Source organism: Marmota monax, unplaced genomic scaffold, assembly GCF_021218885.2.
Source record: "Marmota monax isolate L192 unplaced genomic scaffold, Marmota_monax_Labrador192_F-V1.1 WCK01_AAM20220418_F8-fsc00069, whole genome shotgun sequence".
Lineage (NCBI taxonomy): Eukaryota > Metazoa > Chordata > Mammalia > Rodentia > Sciuridae > Marmota > Marmota monax.
In genome coordinates this window covers 4,613,175-4,631,129 of record NW_026695243.1, presented here as the reverse complement: position 1 = coordinate 4,631,129, position 17,955 = coordinate 4,613,175, and the positions used below count along the sequence as shown (strand labels likewise).

The window sequence follows — 17,955 nt, the reverse complement described above, 5'->3', positions numbered from 1 at the left end:
TGTGGAGGAGTAAGACATTCCCAGCCCCAAGACACTGACAGTGTTGAGCCGAGGTCAGCACATTTTTTTTTTTTTTTTGTGAAGAACCAGATGGTGCCTATCTTAGGCTTTGCAGGCCATCGGGTCTGTGTCACAGCTTGTAGCTCCATAGCCCCAAGAGGTACACTACAGACATGACAATACAGACACGAATGAGCATGGCAGTGTTCTAAAAACTTTATTGATGGACACTGGGATTTGAATTTCTTAAAATTCTCACATCATTTTTTCTTTTGTTTTCATTTCTTTTGAACTTTTTCAACCATTTAAAACTGGAAAATCTGTGCTTAGTTCACAGGTCCAAACAAAATAGATGGAGGGTCACACTCAGCATGCAGAAAATAATTTGCCAATCTGTAACCTGGATGGGTACATAAGACATGAATATTATTTTTAAAGTGGGGTTGTTGGTGGTGGTGCATGGGGGTTGAGCAGCAGGTATGGTGTTCAGTGCAGATGAGAACAGAGGTGCCCAGGCCCAGATGGGTATGGCAGGAGGGAGGTACCAGAACTCAGATGTGACCCAGATGTCAAACTTGAAGGATGGTACCCAGACAGTGATATCCAGTCCTTGGAGACATGGAGCTTCATGGACAGGCCTCTTTCTGGTCCTGGGCTAGTCAACCCGTAAGGCACCTTTTCTGGGTTCTTTCCCTGCAGAAATCCTTCGAGGCCCTGGCCAAGCAGACTGAGTGGCAGAGCTCAGACCTCTTCAGGTATTTCCACGAGGCTGTGCAGCTATGGGAGATGCACCAGAATATGCTGTCAGAGCAGGAGCTGGAACTTGAGAAGAATATGGAGCAGTATCGGGAGAAGCACAGCCTGGAAAACCAGGTGCCCCCAAGCCCGGGTAACCTCCAATGGGAATGAGGAATGGGCCACACTGCCCCAGGCCAGGCCAGTAAACTCAGTCAGCATTAAGATGCAAAAAAAGAAAAGAAAAACCCACCACAAACAAAAATGAACTCAAAACAGATCCTAGACCCAAATGCAAACCCTTAAGTTGTAAAATGGATGTGGATGGGGAAATTGAGGCTTACCTGGATCCTAGGACTAGATGGGAGGAACAAGGTTGCAGTTGTGTGATGGGTCTTCAGAACCAAGCCTGTCTGTAAGAGAGTGTGCAAGGGAGAGACAGACACGTAGAATCAGGAATACTCTCTGGATGACTAAAATAAGGCAATGATTAAAATATGATTTCATAAATCACAGTTTACTGTTATACAAAGATATTTTTGTCTGCTCACAGTGTTTGAAGAGGAGGAGAATAATGTGGAGAAACCATTGTGTGAATACACACAATAGACCAGGTTCATTCACTACTTTGTGAGTTCCAAAATTATTAACATCTAGTTGCCCAAGTCAGTGGAAGCAGGCCTCTGAGGGAAGTAAAGTCTAGTTGAAGGTTCTCCAAGGGGTTTCTTGGGAGAAACTTGCTTGACACCAACACAGCCGAGATGGTGGTTTCAAAGCTTCAAGGCCTATGCAGCCTGAGTGCTCACAATGCAGCCCAACTCTTGGGTTATGTGCATTTTGTAGTCCAATAGTTGAGGTCAGCAACTTACATACACAGTCTGATAAGGTGTGATGTTAACTTTCCTGAGGGGTGGGGAGGGCTCCAATTCTCATACATGGTGTCTGATAAGACCTCACATCCTCTCACTGGGGCAAAATACAGCAAAATATATATCATTCACTGTTGCATTCCCGGTGACAGAAACACTCAGGGTCACTCCAGGGGAACTGGGTCATGCAAAACAGCCACACAAGAGACAGAGATACCTTTTCCTTTGGGAGTCCTGTGATGGCTCCTCTGACCTTAAGGGTCTTCAGAAAGAGAGAGAGCCCGCGCATGTGCTGACCCCTTTTATTGAGGAGAAGCCAAGCCCGCGCATGTGCTGACCCCTTTTATTGAGGAGAAGCCATTCAAATGAGGCAAGGGGTCAGGTTTCAAAGGGCTGAGTCTAGCTTCATGATGTCTGCTGTCAGCAGGTTGACTGACATCTAGGAAGGCCACACCCAAAGGCAGAGCAAGAGAAGGGGACACACAAAGGGCATTTCCATGGAACATTCTATTCCAAACAGGGCAAGGGGGTAATACCACAAAGGAACAGGTGAGCATAGCTCTACCCATGGAGCTGCAGGAAGGCACGCCTACGCATGAAGACACATTTTGTGACATTTTGTGACTTCCAAGATCAGGGCTGCCATCTAGGGCCACTTTGATGTGGCCAGATCACGGGAAGAGACGGACAGAGTCTCAACTGATCAGGGAAGGAAAATGCTGGTCACATAGTGCGACAGCCTCCCACAATTCACATAGCAAATTATGTACATGTTAGGTATCATTTCCAGGCTCTATTACATGGGAATGAAGTATGTGTGTCTGACAGTCTCTCTGACCCCCACAGATCAGTTGGTCCCTACCCCCACTGCCCTCACAGTCTAGGAGGTGGTGGAGTGCAGGGGTTGGGGGACAGAATCAGCAAGTGATCTTGAATATGATGACAAAAAGAGGGAGGAGAAGGCACTTGGGAATGTGTAGCCCAGACCTGACCACACTGGGTGGGGGTGAGGGACATGTTCCTGAAGAGTCCCACCTGAACTGGGTCTTAGGGGAAATAAAATGGGCAAGAACATTTCAGGCACAGAGGGGAGGCCAGAAGTCTATAGCAGAGAGACAGAGCAGTAATAGATCCGGTTCCCCTTTTGTGGACAAGAAGTCCTGGCCTTCCCCAGCTGCCTAGACCTCAGTTCCAGGGGCAGGAGTTCTGGATGTCACTTACACTCTGGGAACTCATATTTGCTTCCTCTTGTTTTGGGGAGGCTGCCAGGCCCAGGAGGCCAACCTTGATAAGCTCTTGGACCAACTGAGACAGCAAAACCATGAAGAAGCCTTGAAGTTATACCTGGAAAAGGCCAAAACTTTTCTGAAGAGCATGAAATCGAGGTAGGTTGACCAGAATCCAGAAGACAGGTGGGGATGGCTTGGATTCACATTCAGGTCACAGGCAGCCTGAACAGGAGGCTAGGTGTGCCCAGCAAGTTTAAGATAAAAATTATAGTCGTATGCCAGGCCATGGTGATGCGTGCCTATCATCCCAGCAGCTCAGGAGGCTGAGGCAGGAGGATGGCAAGTTCAAAGCCAGCCTCAGCAACTTAGCCAGGCCCTAAGCAACTTGGTGAGACCCTGTCTCAAAATACAAAGTAATGAAAAGGCTGGGGATGTGGCTCAGTGATTAAGCGCCCCTGGGTTCAATCCTGTGGCTCCAGCATTGGAGATCATCATAGTCCTTTGTAGCTCTGCTTGAAGCCAATACAGAAGCTTCTAGGGAGAGTCTTGGAAAGTTTGTGGAGAGAAGTTTCAAGGCAATGCAGTTTAAAGTCAAGACCTTGGGCCCCTTTTTTAAAAATTTAAACATGCATGCTCTTTGTGAAAGGGAAAAGAAGTCAACGACTACAAACATACGGATTTCTCCCTCATTCCTGCCCAACTTTTCCTTTTAATGGACATATATGTGGATACAGACACATTTTTAAAATAAAGAATGGATTATATTATGTAAATTGTTGTATAGTTGCAGATAAATTTCAATTTTTAAATGACCACAAAGAACTTATTACTGGGCTGGGGGTGTGGCTCAAGCGGTAGTGCTCTCGCCTGGCATGCGTGTGGCCCGGGTTCGATCCTCCGCACCACATACAAACAACACGTTGTGTTTGCCAAAAAACTAAAAAATAAATATTAAAAATTCTCTCTCTCTCTCTCTCTCTCTCTCTCTCTCTCTCTCTCTTTAAAAAAAAGTTAAAAAAAAAGAACTTATCACTACTGGTACTTTGTAATGATTTTACCATCTCACGATTGATTAGCTCTTTTCAGTTGGTTCTGGTTTGTCAGTACAGTATTACCAGCAGTTTTTGTGAACTTCCTTATATCTTTGTGCTTTTGTACAACTAATTCTGTGTAAGGACTATTCACATAAATGAAATTGCACTCCAGTTGATTTCAGTACTTAGATCCAGAAGTATAACTTTGGGCAAGTCAGTCCCTGCTGAGCTTTGGTCTCCTTACCTGAGAAACATAAAATGCTGGGCCTTGGAATGTTTGAGGACTTGGTGGGATAATGTAGGTCAAGTCTGAGGTCAGAGAGAAGACAGTGGACAAGAAAAGGGGATCCACTTGACAAGCAGAAAACTCATTTATTTTCTATATTTTTCTACAAAGAGCATGTATTCCTTCCCCTTATGATCAGAAACATAGTAAAACAAATCAAGGACTGTTTCTGTGAAAGGGATCCCCGCACACATAACAGCTCTGTGCAGAGCTAATTGCCAGATCACCGCCCACCTTGTTGGGGTCAAGGGCATGGCTCCTGGCTGGGATCAGCCGAGCTCCCCTTAGACTGTGGTCTCACCTTCCTCCCTCCCTCCCTCCCAGGTATGAGTGTTTTCATGGCATCCTGACCAAGGAAGTGATGGAGTATCCAGTGGTCGTACTGAAAGAACTCAACTCCTACAGCTCCACCCTCAGCCAACATTTCTTTGTTCGTGAAATCTTTGAGCAGGTATGGAGAGGGAAACGATACCCCTGGCCTCTCATGAAGAAGCAAAGGGGAGAGGAAGCCTCTCAGTCTGGACTTCCCAATCTTTGGAAGTCATGCCTAACACTGCAGAGTGCAAATCCATGTCTGGACGGCAAAGAGAGAGAGGCGGAAGGCGTCTCTACAGGGACCATCTCTTTCTGAGTTTAAAAGAGGTGGACAGGCTCCTGGGTTGCATGGACTTACAAAGAAAAGGCTAATTTATATGGTAGTCCCAACCTACTCACGCTGACCTCACCAACTCTGCAGACCCAGCTTACTATTCCTAGGTGACCAGGGACACCCTCTCCACCTTCCGCCCTGAATCCTACTGGCTCCCCGCTCACAGCCCTCTCTCTTCCTGCTCCCTGTGCTGGGATTTTCTGTCTCTTGGGTCCAAAACCCATCCCATACTCCCAGTTCACTACCAGGGCAAGGATCCTACCTGCTCTCAACCGAACTCTGTCTCTCCTTCCTCCTGCACTGCCACTTCTTCTCTGAATTCATTTATTCTTAGTTACTATTGAATCCAAGAGTCCAGAACACCCAATCAGAATGTGTTTCCTGAAGGGTGTGTTTTATTCAACTCTGATTTCCCCTTAGCCCTGGGTCTTGCACATAATTTAGGCACAGTAAATGCTGCGGGTAAGCTCATACAGCCCTGGGAGGGGTTGTTTTGAATACTCCAGAGTGGCTCCCCGCCCCATCTCCAGCCAGAGTCCTTCCTGGTCAGAGTGAAGCTAAACTTGGCTGAATGTTTCCCACAGGTATGGGGTACCCGGCTCTTCTGCAGAAGGGATGGATCCCTGCTCAGATTGCTAACAAATGTTCCCCACGTCACCTGGGTTGAGGCGGAGGCTCAGCCTGTAGGAGGGCAAGTTCATTGTCTGCCCTTTGAGATGGTTCTGTTGCCTGAGTAAAGGTGTGGACACCATTATGATCCCCATTTCACTGGAGAGGACACAGAGCCCACAGGGTTTAAGGCACTTGACCAAGGCCACTCTGCTTGTAAGGAGCTGGGATTCTAGTCCAGACCTGCAAACTCCACAGCTCACACCATCGTCCATAAAACAGCATGTCCACAGCTTCACCCAGAGTTTGTGAAACAGGAAATGGTAGGTTAACAATGAGACTCCCAGACCACGGAGACCAGGCTTATTCTGTCCGTCTCCGTTCAGCTCCCAGAGCAGATTCTTTCTCCCTTGTTTGCACCCTTCAGCTCACATTTTTCTTCCCTTTTCTCTAGATCACTACCAAAATATGTCAGAATGAGCTTTTATTTCATTACTTCCCAATGTGCGCTGTAAAGGGTTGTTAGCCTGCATGAAATCGGGGGAAATCTTGTTCCCTGGGTTGGAAACGCCCTCATTACCCCAGTGAATGGAGCTGGTCAAGGCCTGCATCAAACCTTGATGGGGAGGGGGAAAGAAGAATTGCTTTTACTTGAAAGAAAAGTGACACCCTTAGAAGTGGCACTCTGAAGAAAGGCAGTGCTGTTCCTTCAGTGACTCACGTTTTTTCCTTGTAGAACTTGGCTGGGGAAGTCATTTTCAAGTTCAGGAAACCAGGTAACACTTTTACATTTTGAGTCCCTGTGCTCCTGTGGGCTGGGAAACCCAGTCCAGCGACACTGGGTGACCCGTCTCTCCTTGTGCTTTGGTGTCGGACATCAACAGAAAAACACGAACTGTACTTCCTGAAGAAAATGAAGAAACCGAAGAAAAGACACAGGGCCCAAGTGGAAATGTACAGAAGTGAGGAGAGCCTAAGCAGAGGGCCAGTTTCTATGAGGCCTGCAGAGGAGATGGAAGAAGAAAGAGGTCAGGACCGGGAGTCCTCCACAGAAGAGAGCGGGCTGAGCCAGCAGGACAGATCTGCATCCGGTGACCAGATGTACGAGTCCAGAGAGGACTCTCCGCAAGGATTAGAAGAAATGAAGGTTGACAGGGAGAACTCCTCAAAACCCTCCCTGAACCAGGAAAGTGTGGGGGCCCAAGAAGAGGAGGAGGAGGAAGAGGAGGAAGAGGAGGAAGAGGAAGCAGGGGAGAGCGAGGAAGAGGAGGCAAAGGGAAAAGAGGAGGAGGAGAACAAAGCGGAGGAGGCGGCAAAGGAAGAACAAGAGAGATTGTCTGTGTGTGAGGTAGGCCAGCAGCTGGTTCTTTCTTGGGAAGGAGAAACTGTGCTGAGTTCACTCTGGGTGAACCTCTCATATAGACTGGGGTCCCCCTGACCTGGTCTCCATAGAGGTGCATGTAAATAACTAGAAAAGTTCTGGGCTGTACAACTATAATGCAATAATAATAAATAATAATAATAGGTGGGGAGAATATATAAAACTAAAACAAAACTAAACAAAAATATGTGCTGGGCCAGGCACAGTGGTGCAAGCCTATAATCCCAGCAGCTCTAGAGGCTGAAGAAGGAGGATTTCAAGTTCAAAGCCAGCTTTAGCCAAAGCAAGGTGCTAAGCATCTCAGTGAGACCCTGTCTCTAAATAAAATACAAAATAGGGCTGGGAATGTGGCTCAGTGGTCGAGTGCCCCTGAGTTCAATCCCCAAAAAACATAAATCCTTCAAAAAACATAAAGCGCTGGGCCCAGGGTTGCACACTTGTAATCCCAGCTAATTGGGAGGCTGAGGCAGGTTTGAGGCTGATTGCACGTTTGAGGCCAGCCTCAGCAATTTAGCAAGATTCTGTCTCAAAATACAAAATAAAAGGGACTGGGGATGTGGTTCAGTTGGCAAAACGCCACTGGATTCAATTCCCAGTACTAAAACAAAACCAAACAAAACCCTACGTATGTATTTTTTCCTTTTAATTGTTGTCAACAGGAATTCAATTCTTCAATCACAGCAATGATTTTTAAAAATTCACCTTCCTCTCCTACATCCCTGCAGCCCACTCTGAAGTCACCCTTCAACTTGGCTTTCTTCTTCCCTCCCTTGCTTCTGTCTTTCTCTGCCCTTCTGAGCTGTACAGGTGAACTCAGCCCCTCCTGCTCACCCTGGCCGGTTCACTCTTTCTCACCCTTCTGGATTCCTGATTTCTCACTCCTTCCTGATTTCTCTTCAAATATCAGGAAATAGGTCAGCTCTGAGCCCAAGCCCACCCAGCATCCCCGGCGGTATGCACAACCAGAGCAGTCATAGCTCCCCCGCCCCCCCCCCCGGGATGCTGGGTGGGCTTGGGCTCAGAGCTGACCTATTTCCTGATATTTGAAGAGAAATCAGGAACCCAGATTTTTATGTAGAACTTCTCATTTTTAAAAGCATTCTGTGTACATTGGGGGCGGCGGGAGGGTAGGCAGTTGTAGACATATTTGGCCCAAAGGTGTACAATCTTGCACGTCAGGTGATTGGCACCCTTAAGTCCCTTGGATGATGTGGATTCTGAAGTCTCGTTGCCTCTTTAGGGTGATGCCAAGGAAGACTATCTGGAGGAGTTCTCCTCCGAGGACCTGGAGTCCTTCACAACCTCCAGTGGGAACAAATATTTTGTCTTCGTATCCCTGGAAGAAGAAGAGGAGGAGGGTTATAGGAGGCCCCACTCCGCCTTCTCAACCCCACGCTTTGACAACACTTTCCGCACTGAGTTCACAGAAAGAATGATAGTTCCGTCCACACTGATTTTAGAAATTAAGAAACAGTGAGTACAAAACTCTTTGATTCTCATTCTCTTGCTCAGAGATTTATTCACAGGTTAATATAAAAAAATAGATCACCTTTAGCTGAAAAAAAAATTAAATGTAGGTAACTGAGGAAAACACAATAAAATATGATGAAAGTCCAAGAAATGATTTGCAGGCACAGACCTCCTAGGTGAGCGTGGTCCCCAACCCCTCCCAGCTGCTCTGTGGGCCTGGCCCTCATACACAGAAACAGTTTTCCCTGAAAGATGCTGCTGAGTTCCTGGTACATCTTCTTTTGTTTTAATTCTATAGATATAAACCATAGGTATGAATAGATCATGTATGGTATTTTATGCTGATTCTTTGACAAACTCATGGCAGAAAACAGAACAATGAAGAATAAGGAAATGATCCCTAATCCCCCACACTGAGGAGTGACCTCTTCTAAGTCCCAAGTTTCTGGGCCTTTGTACTAGAAGAACAACAAATCTGAAAGTAAGGCAAAAATCGTAGGTGTATCATTTAATGAATCAAAAGTGGAAATTTGCCTTTGGCTTTTGAATGGTACTTCCATTGCCCTCACGCCCCTACCCTGTCATAGGCGGGACTAATCAGCTCACGGTCCCCCGCCTGGTCCACCTCCCATATTCACAGGTGGCAAGAGGCTGGAGATTGGGAGCAGGAGGAGGAAAGTCAGGCCCAGGGCTCTTTCTCCTGTACTTCAGGGTCACCTCATATCTAAAATGTCTCGACTCCAGTGTTATCCTTCTTGCCCACCACGGGTCTTCGCCTTGCCTCTCCAGAGCCCATACTACAAAGATCAACAAGGATCACTCGACAACTATTATTTACTGAGCATGTTTAATTCCCTCAACAACTGGGAGAGAGGGACCGTAATGAACTCCATTTTACAGGTGAAGAAACTAAAGCTCATAAAAAGTTAGTCATTTAGTCACGATCTCCGTGATAGAAAGCAGTTAGATCCAAGACACGAATCTATACCCTATTAATTCCAGAGTCTGACACCAACCACTGTACCATTTGACCTTGTAACTAGGAAAAAGTTCTGTGTCCAACTGATGGAATCTGCATATTGAAGAATAATAAATCTGAAACTGGGCAGTCATAAGTGTAGCATTTAATGAATTGTCCAATGACAGCACATGTGTTACCCAGAGCCCACAGAAGCAGAACTGTTACCAACCCACCAGGACACCATCAAATGGGCCCATTTCCAGTCACTGCTCTGTCTTTCCCAAGGATAAATATTTTAACTTCTGAGGTCATTTTACTTGCTTTGGAATTTTACATAAGTGAAATCATTCAGAACTCATTTTTTTAAATGCCAGGCTTCTTTCATTATGTTTATAAAAGTCATATAATATCTTTGAATGTGGCTAGAATCCACTTTGTATCTCTGTGTGGTATCCCATTATAAATGCAATTCATTTTAATCCATTTTATTTATCCAGTCTACTGATGCACATTTGGGTCTTTTCCAATTTGAGGATATACCAATAATGCTGCTCTGAACATTCTCGTTCAAGTCTTTTTGGTGACCATGTGTCTACATTTCCATATATAACTCATAGAGAAAAGTCCTGAGTCATGGGGTATGTGTAGGTCCATCTTTAGGAGACATGGCCCAAAGGTTGCCATCAAGAGCTTTTGAAAGTGGTCCTAACAGTTTTACAATTTTAAACAAACAACATGTGAGAGTTCCAGTTGCTGCACACCCTCAACAACAGTTGATATTGCCAGTGGTTTTTATTTTATTCCTTCTGGCGTAATTGTAGTGGTGTCTCATTGTTGGTTCAGTTTGCATTTTCCTGGTGAGTCATGATGTTATGCACCTTTTCGTACACTTGTTGGCCATCTGATTATTTTTTTTGTGAAATGCCTAATGAAATCTTTTGTTTATATACTTTGTGATGGGTTGTCTGTCCTTTTTCTTATTAATTTATGGGAGTTTATTAGATATCTCTATATTTGCCTTTTATATAATTTCTTACTGTTTTTAAAGATGTAGTTTTTTAAAAAATATTTTTGTTTTAGTTGTAGTTGGACACAGTACCTTTATTTTATTTTTATGTGGTGCTGAGGATCGAACTCAGGACCTCGCACATGCTAGGTGAACGCTCTACCTCTAAGACACAACTCTAGACCCTAAAGGCATCTTTTGGTGAACAGAAATTCTTATCTTAAATAAAATCCAATTTATTAATTTTTTATTAGTTTACCTTGGTCCTCTATGTGAGATCTTTGCTTGCCCCAAGGTCATGAAAAGATTCTCCAATGTTATAAACTAGAGATGTTATTATTTTAAACTTCCATATTTAGATCTAAAGGCTCTGGGAACTGATCTTTTTATGGTGCAGGAGTGGAAATTCTTTTCTTTCCCCTATGGAGAACCAGTTGACCCGGGTCCTTCACAGAGAGACTGTGCTCTCCCCTACTGTCCACCATGCCTCTTTTCTATTTCTCTGTGTCTGTCTTTCCACAATGACTCCCAAACTGCCCGATTACTATAGCTTTATACGAGGTCTTAATATCTGGTAGCTTAAGTCCTCCAACTTCGTTCTGCTCCAAGGTTGTCTTCACAATTCTTGGCCCTTCTATTTTTATATAAATTTTAGAATCAGCTCATCCGTTTCCATAAGAAGATACCTGCCGAGATTTTTTTTCTTGCTATTGCATTGAATCAGCAGATAAATTTTGGGAGAACTGGTATCTTAATGGTATGTGTTCGAAAAAACATAGTACATTTTTTAAAGAAAAAATGATAAACTGAGAAACAATATTTGTAATTCACATCACAGTGAACTGGCCTCACCCAGAAATTATTATTTTTTTAAATAAAGAACAGCTACATAATAGAGAAATGAGCAAAAGATATGAAAGGATATCATACAGAAAAATAAATGATGTCATCAAACGCATGGACATGTGCTCAGTCTCAATCAAACTATGACAAAATTGTCAAATTCAGAATTTTGACAATACACACTGAGGCTGTGGAGAAACATGAACTATTATTTCTTGCTGGTGGAAATACAATTCAGCCATAGCTACCAGAACCACAAATGTATTTTAATCTCTGATCCAGCAATTCTAGTTCAGGGAATATCCTACAGAGTTGCCTCTTCACTTGACATATGTACAAGGTTATTCGTCACAGTGTTCTGATAAGAACGAAAGGTTTGAAACTATCTGAAGTCCTCCAGCAACTAAGTAAATGATGGTCCCTCCATGCAATGAGATAGGAGGTAGTTGGGAAATAAAATGAGGGGCAGCATTGGGTCTCCAAATGGAAAGGTCTCTTACTGGTCATGATTGCTGGGAGGGCTGACCTTGCTGTTTGCTCCCTCAGACTTCGAATTGGCTTCTTTGAACACCTAGAGAAGTGGTTTGACCAATGTGCCCTCAATGCCCGGGTCATCGTAGCCTCCAAGATTGATGAGTTAGATTCGGAGCTGGAGCTACAACTGCACCTGCACCAGCCAAGACTCCAGCACATTGAGAAGGACATCCATAATGTCAGGGCAGGTGTGAACTGTCCCCAGACCCCTCTAGAGTGTCTGCTTTCCTGTGGCCCCGGGTTTGTTAACTGTCCCACTTTGCCCCAAGTAACACTTAGTATGATTCCTCACATCAGGGAAGACATGCATGGGACCATGGACCTCCCAGGCTTGAAAAGAAAGGGGGTGCTCAGAATCCCCCATCAGGTTGATTTTTTCTCATTTGGGGGGACACAACCCAGGGCCTATGTGCCCTGGGCAAGCATTCTACCACTGAGCTGCTCCCCCAGCCCCTCAAGATTTTTTTATGATCTATTTCTTTCTTCCTTCCTTCCTTCCTTCCAAAGGGTATTAGAGGCTAAAATGAAGAGTGTTGTTCTGTTATAGCTCTTGGATTTCAGATCAGTTACATACCTGCATGGTGAATGTTCTAGAGACAAGTCCATAGCTTAGGAATTAGAATTCTTAGGGTCAATTTCCTTTGGCTGTGTGACTCTGGCCAGGTTACTTGACCTGTCTGTCTTATCCCTCATCTGCAGAAAAGAGTGTTGGAGGTGGTAATTAAGCCTCCTAAAATGGTATAGTGAGGAGTTGTAAGCACTTGGTACAAGACACAGCCTCCGAAATGTGGTGGCCCTTCTTTCCCCCTTATCATTTAACATACTTAAAAAGAAATGCCAGTTCTTTCTTATGTGGTGGACTTTTTTAATGGGGATACACAATTCTAGTAGGATCCTTCAGTGAACCCTGTTGGTTTTTCACTTGAATCATATTCCAAGGTTCACTATAGCCCTTCAGAGCTAGCAGAGATCCCTGACCCAATACCTTCCAAACCCTGCTACCCAGAGGAGTGAAAGTCCAGTCCAAGTTCTTCCTACTCCACCTTGGAAGCCAGTTTGAATTTGGATCACTGGACTTGAGTATCCACTGATGTCAAGGAACAAACCCAGACTGCCTGGCTTTGTATTGTGTTCCCTGCAGACTCACTCACCTAGAACAGCCCTCTATCCCCCTGTTACCAGGATGATCCTCAAGATCCTCCATCTCCCAGCCTTGTTCCCCTGCAGCCGGGAGCTCCCGCTTCCTGGCCCAGCAGAGCCTCCTCTCCAGTGAGATCTCCCGATCAGTGCCCATTTCCAGCCTGAACCCTGGTGAGGGCAACTGTGGCAGGGCAAGGGGCCTAGATTGCCCTGGGAGAGGCAGCCTGTGGACACTGCTCCACGAAAGGAAAGCGCAGAGGTGGCTCTGGTCCCAGAGGACCCCATCCTCATCCTCATCTCCTCATCCTCTTGCAGCTGAGCTCTTGCTTCACCAAGAGCGGTTGGACAGACACTGTGCTGGAGTGACAGAGACGCTGAAGAAGGAGAGGCTGATGTTCTGCCAGTTCCAAGAAGAGCTAAACATGCGGAGCAAAAACTTCCGCCGCAAGATCTACGACATGGAGTACATCTTTTTGAATGCCACCAAAAGCCAAAAGTAAGGAGCTGTGATTCTCCCTCCCAGCTGCCTGGCTCTAGAAGCCCAGCCGGGCTGCTGCTTGAAAGGGAGCAGGAGGCACTCAGGGTCCTGCTTCTGAGCTGATCTCCTCCTAATATTCAGAGTTGAACTCTGGGTATCATCGGGTGGTGGTGGCAGTGAGCAGCCAGGGACAGGAAAGGCTCATACACACAGTAGCATGCCAGGTGCCGACACGTGCCCTGAAATGTCAATGGCAGGAAAGACCATTACCCTGTGAGAGAGTCAGGAAGGAATCCCTGCAGGAGGCATCCTGACTTAGGATGGAAAAAGGGGGGAAGGGCTGAGTTCTCCAGAAAAGCAGCATTGGCCAGAAGTAGGGCTACGGTCAGGGCAGAGCAAGGGGCTCCAGGAAGACCACTCGGGGATGTGAGATGGTGGCCTCAGTCAGATCACAGGAAGGACCTTGGCAGGTGTCTAAGCTGTCAAAGGACAGTGAGTTCTGGTGGTTTTTATAAAGAGGACACCGGCAGGTTGGTCTTTTGAGAGAGCGTGGAGTAGGGGAGCCATCAGGGAGCCGTGATGGATCAGGTCAGAGAGTCGCTGGACTGGTAGGGCTGGGATTCTTTGACCGGTTTGCTGACAGAGGTCAGAGGGAAGAAGGGAAAGCCCTGTGCTCCCCAGAGTGACACGCCGTGTCCTGCATACATGGGGCATTTTGGAATCCTTCCTAGCGCCCCTTTGTGAATCAGAGAAGCTGGGCGTGGTTTGGTGGCTCCACAGCTGGGCGCTGGGTGGAGCTGGAGCAGCATCCCAGGGTGCCCACCCAAGCCCAGGACATCACCACGTCTCCCAGGCTGGTCACCCGTCTCCACCTGCCCCTTCTCTGTCCCCGCAGGCTGGCCATTCTCAACAGCACACTGCACCGGGAGCTGCTTAGCTATGTGGATGTCATCCAGGTGTCCCTGCGCGGCTTCCGGCAGTACTTGGAGGAGAGTCTGGGCAAACTCCGTTTCACCAACATTGACTACATCAAGCACTGCAGGTGGGAGCCAGCATCAGGGCCCCTGCTGCCACCAGAGCTGCTCTGTGGGGAGGTGATCTTGTGACTCCCTTAACTTTTTATTGTGCCAAAATATGTGTAACTTAAAGTTTCAAAACCGGCATGTTGACCATTTTTAAATGAACCGTTCATTGGCATTAAATGCATTGTTGTGCAACTGTCACCACCAGCCACCTCTAGAACTTTTTACCTTCACAAGACTGAAACTCTGTTAGTCACAGTTTAAACATGAACTCCTCATTCCCTTCCCTGAACATCGGGCCACCAGCATTTGACCTTCCATTTCTGTTGATTTGACTACTCCAGGTACCTCATGTAAGGGGAATCATGCAGTATGTGTCCTTTCACGTCTGGTATATCTCACTAGCACACATAGCACCTTCAAGTTTTGTTCGAGTTGTATCACATGTCAAAGTTTTCTTTTCAAGGTTGAATAATATTCCATTATGTATTTATGCCACATATTGTTTATCTGGTTGTTTATCAGTCGGCATTTGAGTTGTTTCTACCTCTTGGCTCTTGTGAATTAAGAATTTGAGGAACATTGGTGTACAATCTATTTGAAGTTCTGCTTTCCATCTTTTATATTGCCAGAAGTGGAACTACTGGATCAGATGGTAATTCCTTAATTTTTTTTTAATTTCACGATTTTTAAAGGAATCATCATACTATTTTCCATAGCAGCTGCCCCATTTTACATTCCACTAGTAATATACAAAGGCTCCAATTTCTCTACATCCTCACTAACACTTATGGGTATTTTTTATAGTAGATATTTTAATGGATATAAGGTAATATCACATCGTGGTTTTGATTGTATTTTCCTAATGATTATTCTTTCCCCATATTTTCCCCCATGATCTTAATTTGCTCCAACATGAAAATAATCCTGGATTTAGTCTTTGACATTTGTAGCTTAGTTATATTCTTTTTATAAAAAAATCCTATTATTATTATGAAATTAAACATTTTTTACCCATTATAATATAACCAAACACAGAAGTGAAAAATGGAAGCCCTCCAAAAATAAAATTTCTATGTGTTATACATAAGCAATGGTTGCTAGTTTTGTACAGAAATGGAATCAGAATCCTGGTACACTTGCTGACTTATGGTTCCCTTCCATTACAAACAAATCATGATAGGCGTCTTCCATGTTGGTATTTGCAAGATTGCATTTATTTAAATATTATTAACATTTTTATGAATATAAATATAGAGCTTTTAAAGAGAATTTGGAAAGTTGCAAAAACTAGAATTATCATTTGACATGTTATGCATCTCTATCCTGAGTAGCTTTATCACTCTTTTAGCTTCATTCTTTCTTATTTCTTCCTAGTGTCCTTCCTATTCACTGATGCCCTCTATAACTGTGTTAAATCTCCTGATAAATGTTTTCACTCAGTTTTTAATTTTAATTAGTATAATTTCTACTTCTAGTTTTATTTGAGTCTTTTTTTCAAAAATGGCAGCTCTCTGCTCATATTTTCAAGTTTCTCTTTTAATTTCTTTAAAATCTTGCACTTAGTTATTTATAATTATGTAGGATAAATTCTAATATCTGAGGTCTTTGTGGGGAGTGTTTTTTTCTGTTCTCTGTTGTCTTTCTGGTTCTCATTCATGGCATCTTGTTTCCTCATAAGAGTACTCAATCTGACCAACCAACAAAAGTGGCAAGCCTGCCCCGGTCACAGGTGTCTCCTCCTGTGCTTGTGCCACCTGCATTTATATTTTCATGATCTTGCACCTTTGATCTGAAACCTAGATTAAAAGTGTGTATTGGGCTGGGGTCGTGGCTCAGTGGTAGAATGCTCACCTAGCACACGTGAGGCACTGGGTTCTATCCTCAGCACCACATTAAAAAAATAATAAAATAAAGATACTATGTGTCCACCTACAACTAAAAAATAAATATTAAAAAAGTGTGTATCTACCCCGGTATTTGGGATGGGGTAGAACTTTCAGGTCTGATTGTTGGCTTTTATTTCTCTCCAATTATTATCAGATTATTTTCGGAGGGAGGCAACTTTTCCCCTGAGGAAATGAACTCACTGTGTAATCGTCTGGAGAAGGAAGCTACCCGGATAGAGTATGTCGAAAGTTTAATCATGGTCAACATGGAGAAGATGGAGAACGAGTACCTGGACCAGGTGGGGGAGCCCTGCCTACCCTCCAGACGGGCTTCCAGGACAGCCCATCACAGGTGTCACCTGTGAAGGAAGGGCTATGTTTCTGCCTAAGCAATAATTTAGCCTGTCCCCTCCTCTTCCAGAGTTCAAAGTTCCAGATTAACCCAGCCCCTGCTTTCTTTGTAGGCCAATGATATCATCAACAGATTTGAAAGTAAATTCCATAACCTATCTGTGGACCTTATTTTCATAGAGAAAATCCAGCGATTGATGACAAATCTGCAAGTGAACATCAAGTGCCAGGTAGGACAGATGCATTCTCCATGCAGTGGGTATCACTCGCACCCCCTGCATGCTGAGCGCTGCCCAGGTGCTGGGAGGCCAGTGTGGTATAAGTCCTATGGACTTGTGTTTCAGCTGAGAAGGCAGAAATGAAATCTTAGCCCCTACCATTCACTAAGTCATTGTGCACCATACATTGTGCTAATCGGCTTATTTTAATTAGCAGTGATAGTCTTCACAAAAACTCTTAGGAGGCAAGTGCTGTTTTTAATTCCCATTTTAGAGATAAAGCAGCTGAGGCATAGAGCAATTCCATCTTAGGCAGGAAGATGGAGCTCTTAATGGTGGAGCCAAGATGTGAACTCAGGTCTGACTGGCACCAGAGATCCTAGCCTTAACCACAGAGAGGCCATCTGTGCTCTAAAGGGGAAAGAGGGGTGTGGGAACTTAGAGGGGAGGATTGAACCTAATCTGGTAAAGTAGGGCTTCCTGAAACTTGAGGAAGCCAGACAGGAGAGTGGAGAACAGAATGTACTGGAGACATGATGGAAAAGTCCTCTGGGGTGCTGGTGCCAAGAGCAACCACAATGAGATTGAACCAGGTGCAGTGGCACATGCCTGTAATCCCAGCGGCTCCGGAGGCTGAGGTAGGAGGATTGCAAGTTGAAAGTCAGCCTCAGCAACTTAGTGAGGCCCTAAGCAACCCAGTGAGACCCTGTCTCTAAATAAAATATGAAAAAAAGGCTGGGAATGTGGCTTAGGGGTTAAGGGCCCCTGAGTTCAATTCCCATACCAAAAAAAAAAAAAATGGAATTGAAAGGGAGTAGAGAGCTGAGGCTGGAAAGATCAGCAGGTCAGCAGAGTCCTGGTCAGGCAAAGGACCAAGGAGGGTTAGATGGGTCTGGGTGCTCAGGAACACATTTGAGGAGGGTCACCTGCCTGCTAGCTTCCCAGAGTTGGCAGTGAGCAGGAGTGAGGCAGGGGTATGAGGCTGAGACTGAGAATACCACTATTCTTGGCTGGATGAGGTATCAGCAGGAACATGCTCAATTCCAGAATTGAGAGGCTGTGGAAAAGGTGGGATATGGGTGAACTGGACATGAGGGGCCTGGACCAGCCACCTTGGTCAGCATACCATTCAGGGAACAGTGTTTGAGGACTCACTGGCTAGGACCAGCAGAGCTGAGAAGAACAGGCCTATCTTCTGGGAGTGACAGGTGCATTCCAGTAAAAGAAGCGATGGCTGAGGTCTCAGGCTGT

The 17,955-nt window shown here is 45.1% G+C and overlaps 1 protein-coding gene and 1 long non-coding RNA gene across 4 annotated transcripts in view; one reads left to right on the top strand and one right to left on the bottom strand.

The window, feature by feature from the left end:
• Ccdc180 (coiled-coil domain containing 180) overlaps positions 1–17,955 on the top strand; it is a 62,437-nt gene that overhangs the window by 18,481 nt on the left and 26,001 nt on the right. For both annotated transcript variants that reach the window (XR_009226419.1, XM_046457240.1), the window contains exons 14-24: positions 700–873; positions 2,874–2,989; positions 4,478–4,604; positions 6,148–6,187; positions 6,296–6,759; positions 8,033–8,265; positions 11,619–11,794; positions 13,062–13,242; positions 14,120–14,266; positions 16,290–16,434; positions 16,600–16,716. Coding sequence is in view for 1 of the 2 variants with exons in the window: in XM_046457240.1 (XP_046313196.1) it covers positions 700–873; positions 2,874–2,989; positions 4,478–4,604; positions 6,148–6,187; positions 6,296–6,759; positions 8,033–8,265; positions 11,619–11,794; positions 13,062–13,242; positions 14,120–14,266; positions 16,290–16,434; positions 16,600–16,716 (1,920 nt within the window). In the remaining variant the exon portion in view is untranslated. The remainder of the gene's footprint in view (positions 1–699; positions 874–2,873; positions 2,990–4,477; positions 4,605–6,147; positions 6,188–6,295; positions 6,760–8,032; positions 8,266–11,618; positions 11,795–13,061; positions 13,243–14,119; positions 14,267–16,289; positions 16,435–16,599; positions 16,717–17,955) is intronic.
• On the bottom strand, positions 212–6,500 carry LOC124101328 (uncharacterized). Of its 2 annotated transcripts, none has more exons than XR_006854589.2 (3): positions 6,133–6,500; positions 1,080–1,148; positions 212–777 (listed from the first exon to the last, which is right to left on the bottom strand). It is a non-coding gene; the product is annotated as an uncharacterized LOC124101328 (long non-coding RNA). The 2 variants fall into 2 exon arrangements; XR_006854588.2 differs by lacking the exon at positions 6,133–6,500 and adding an exon at positions 2,826–2,948.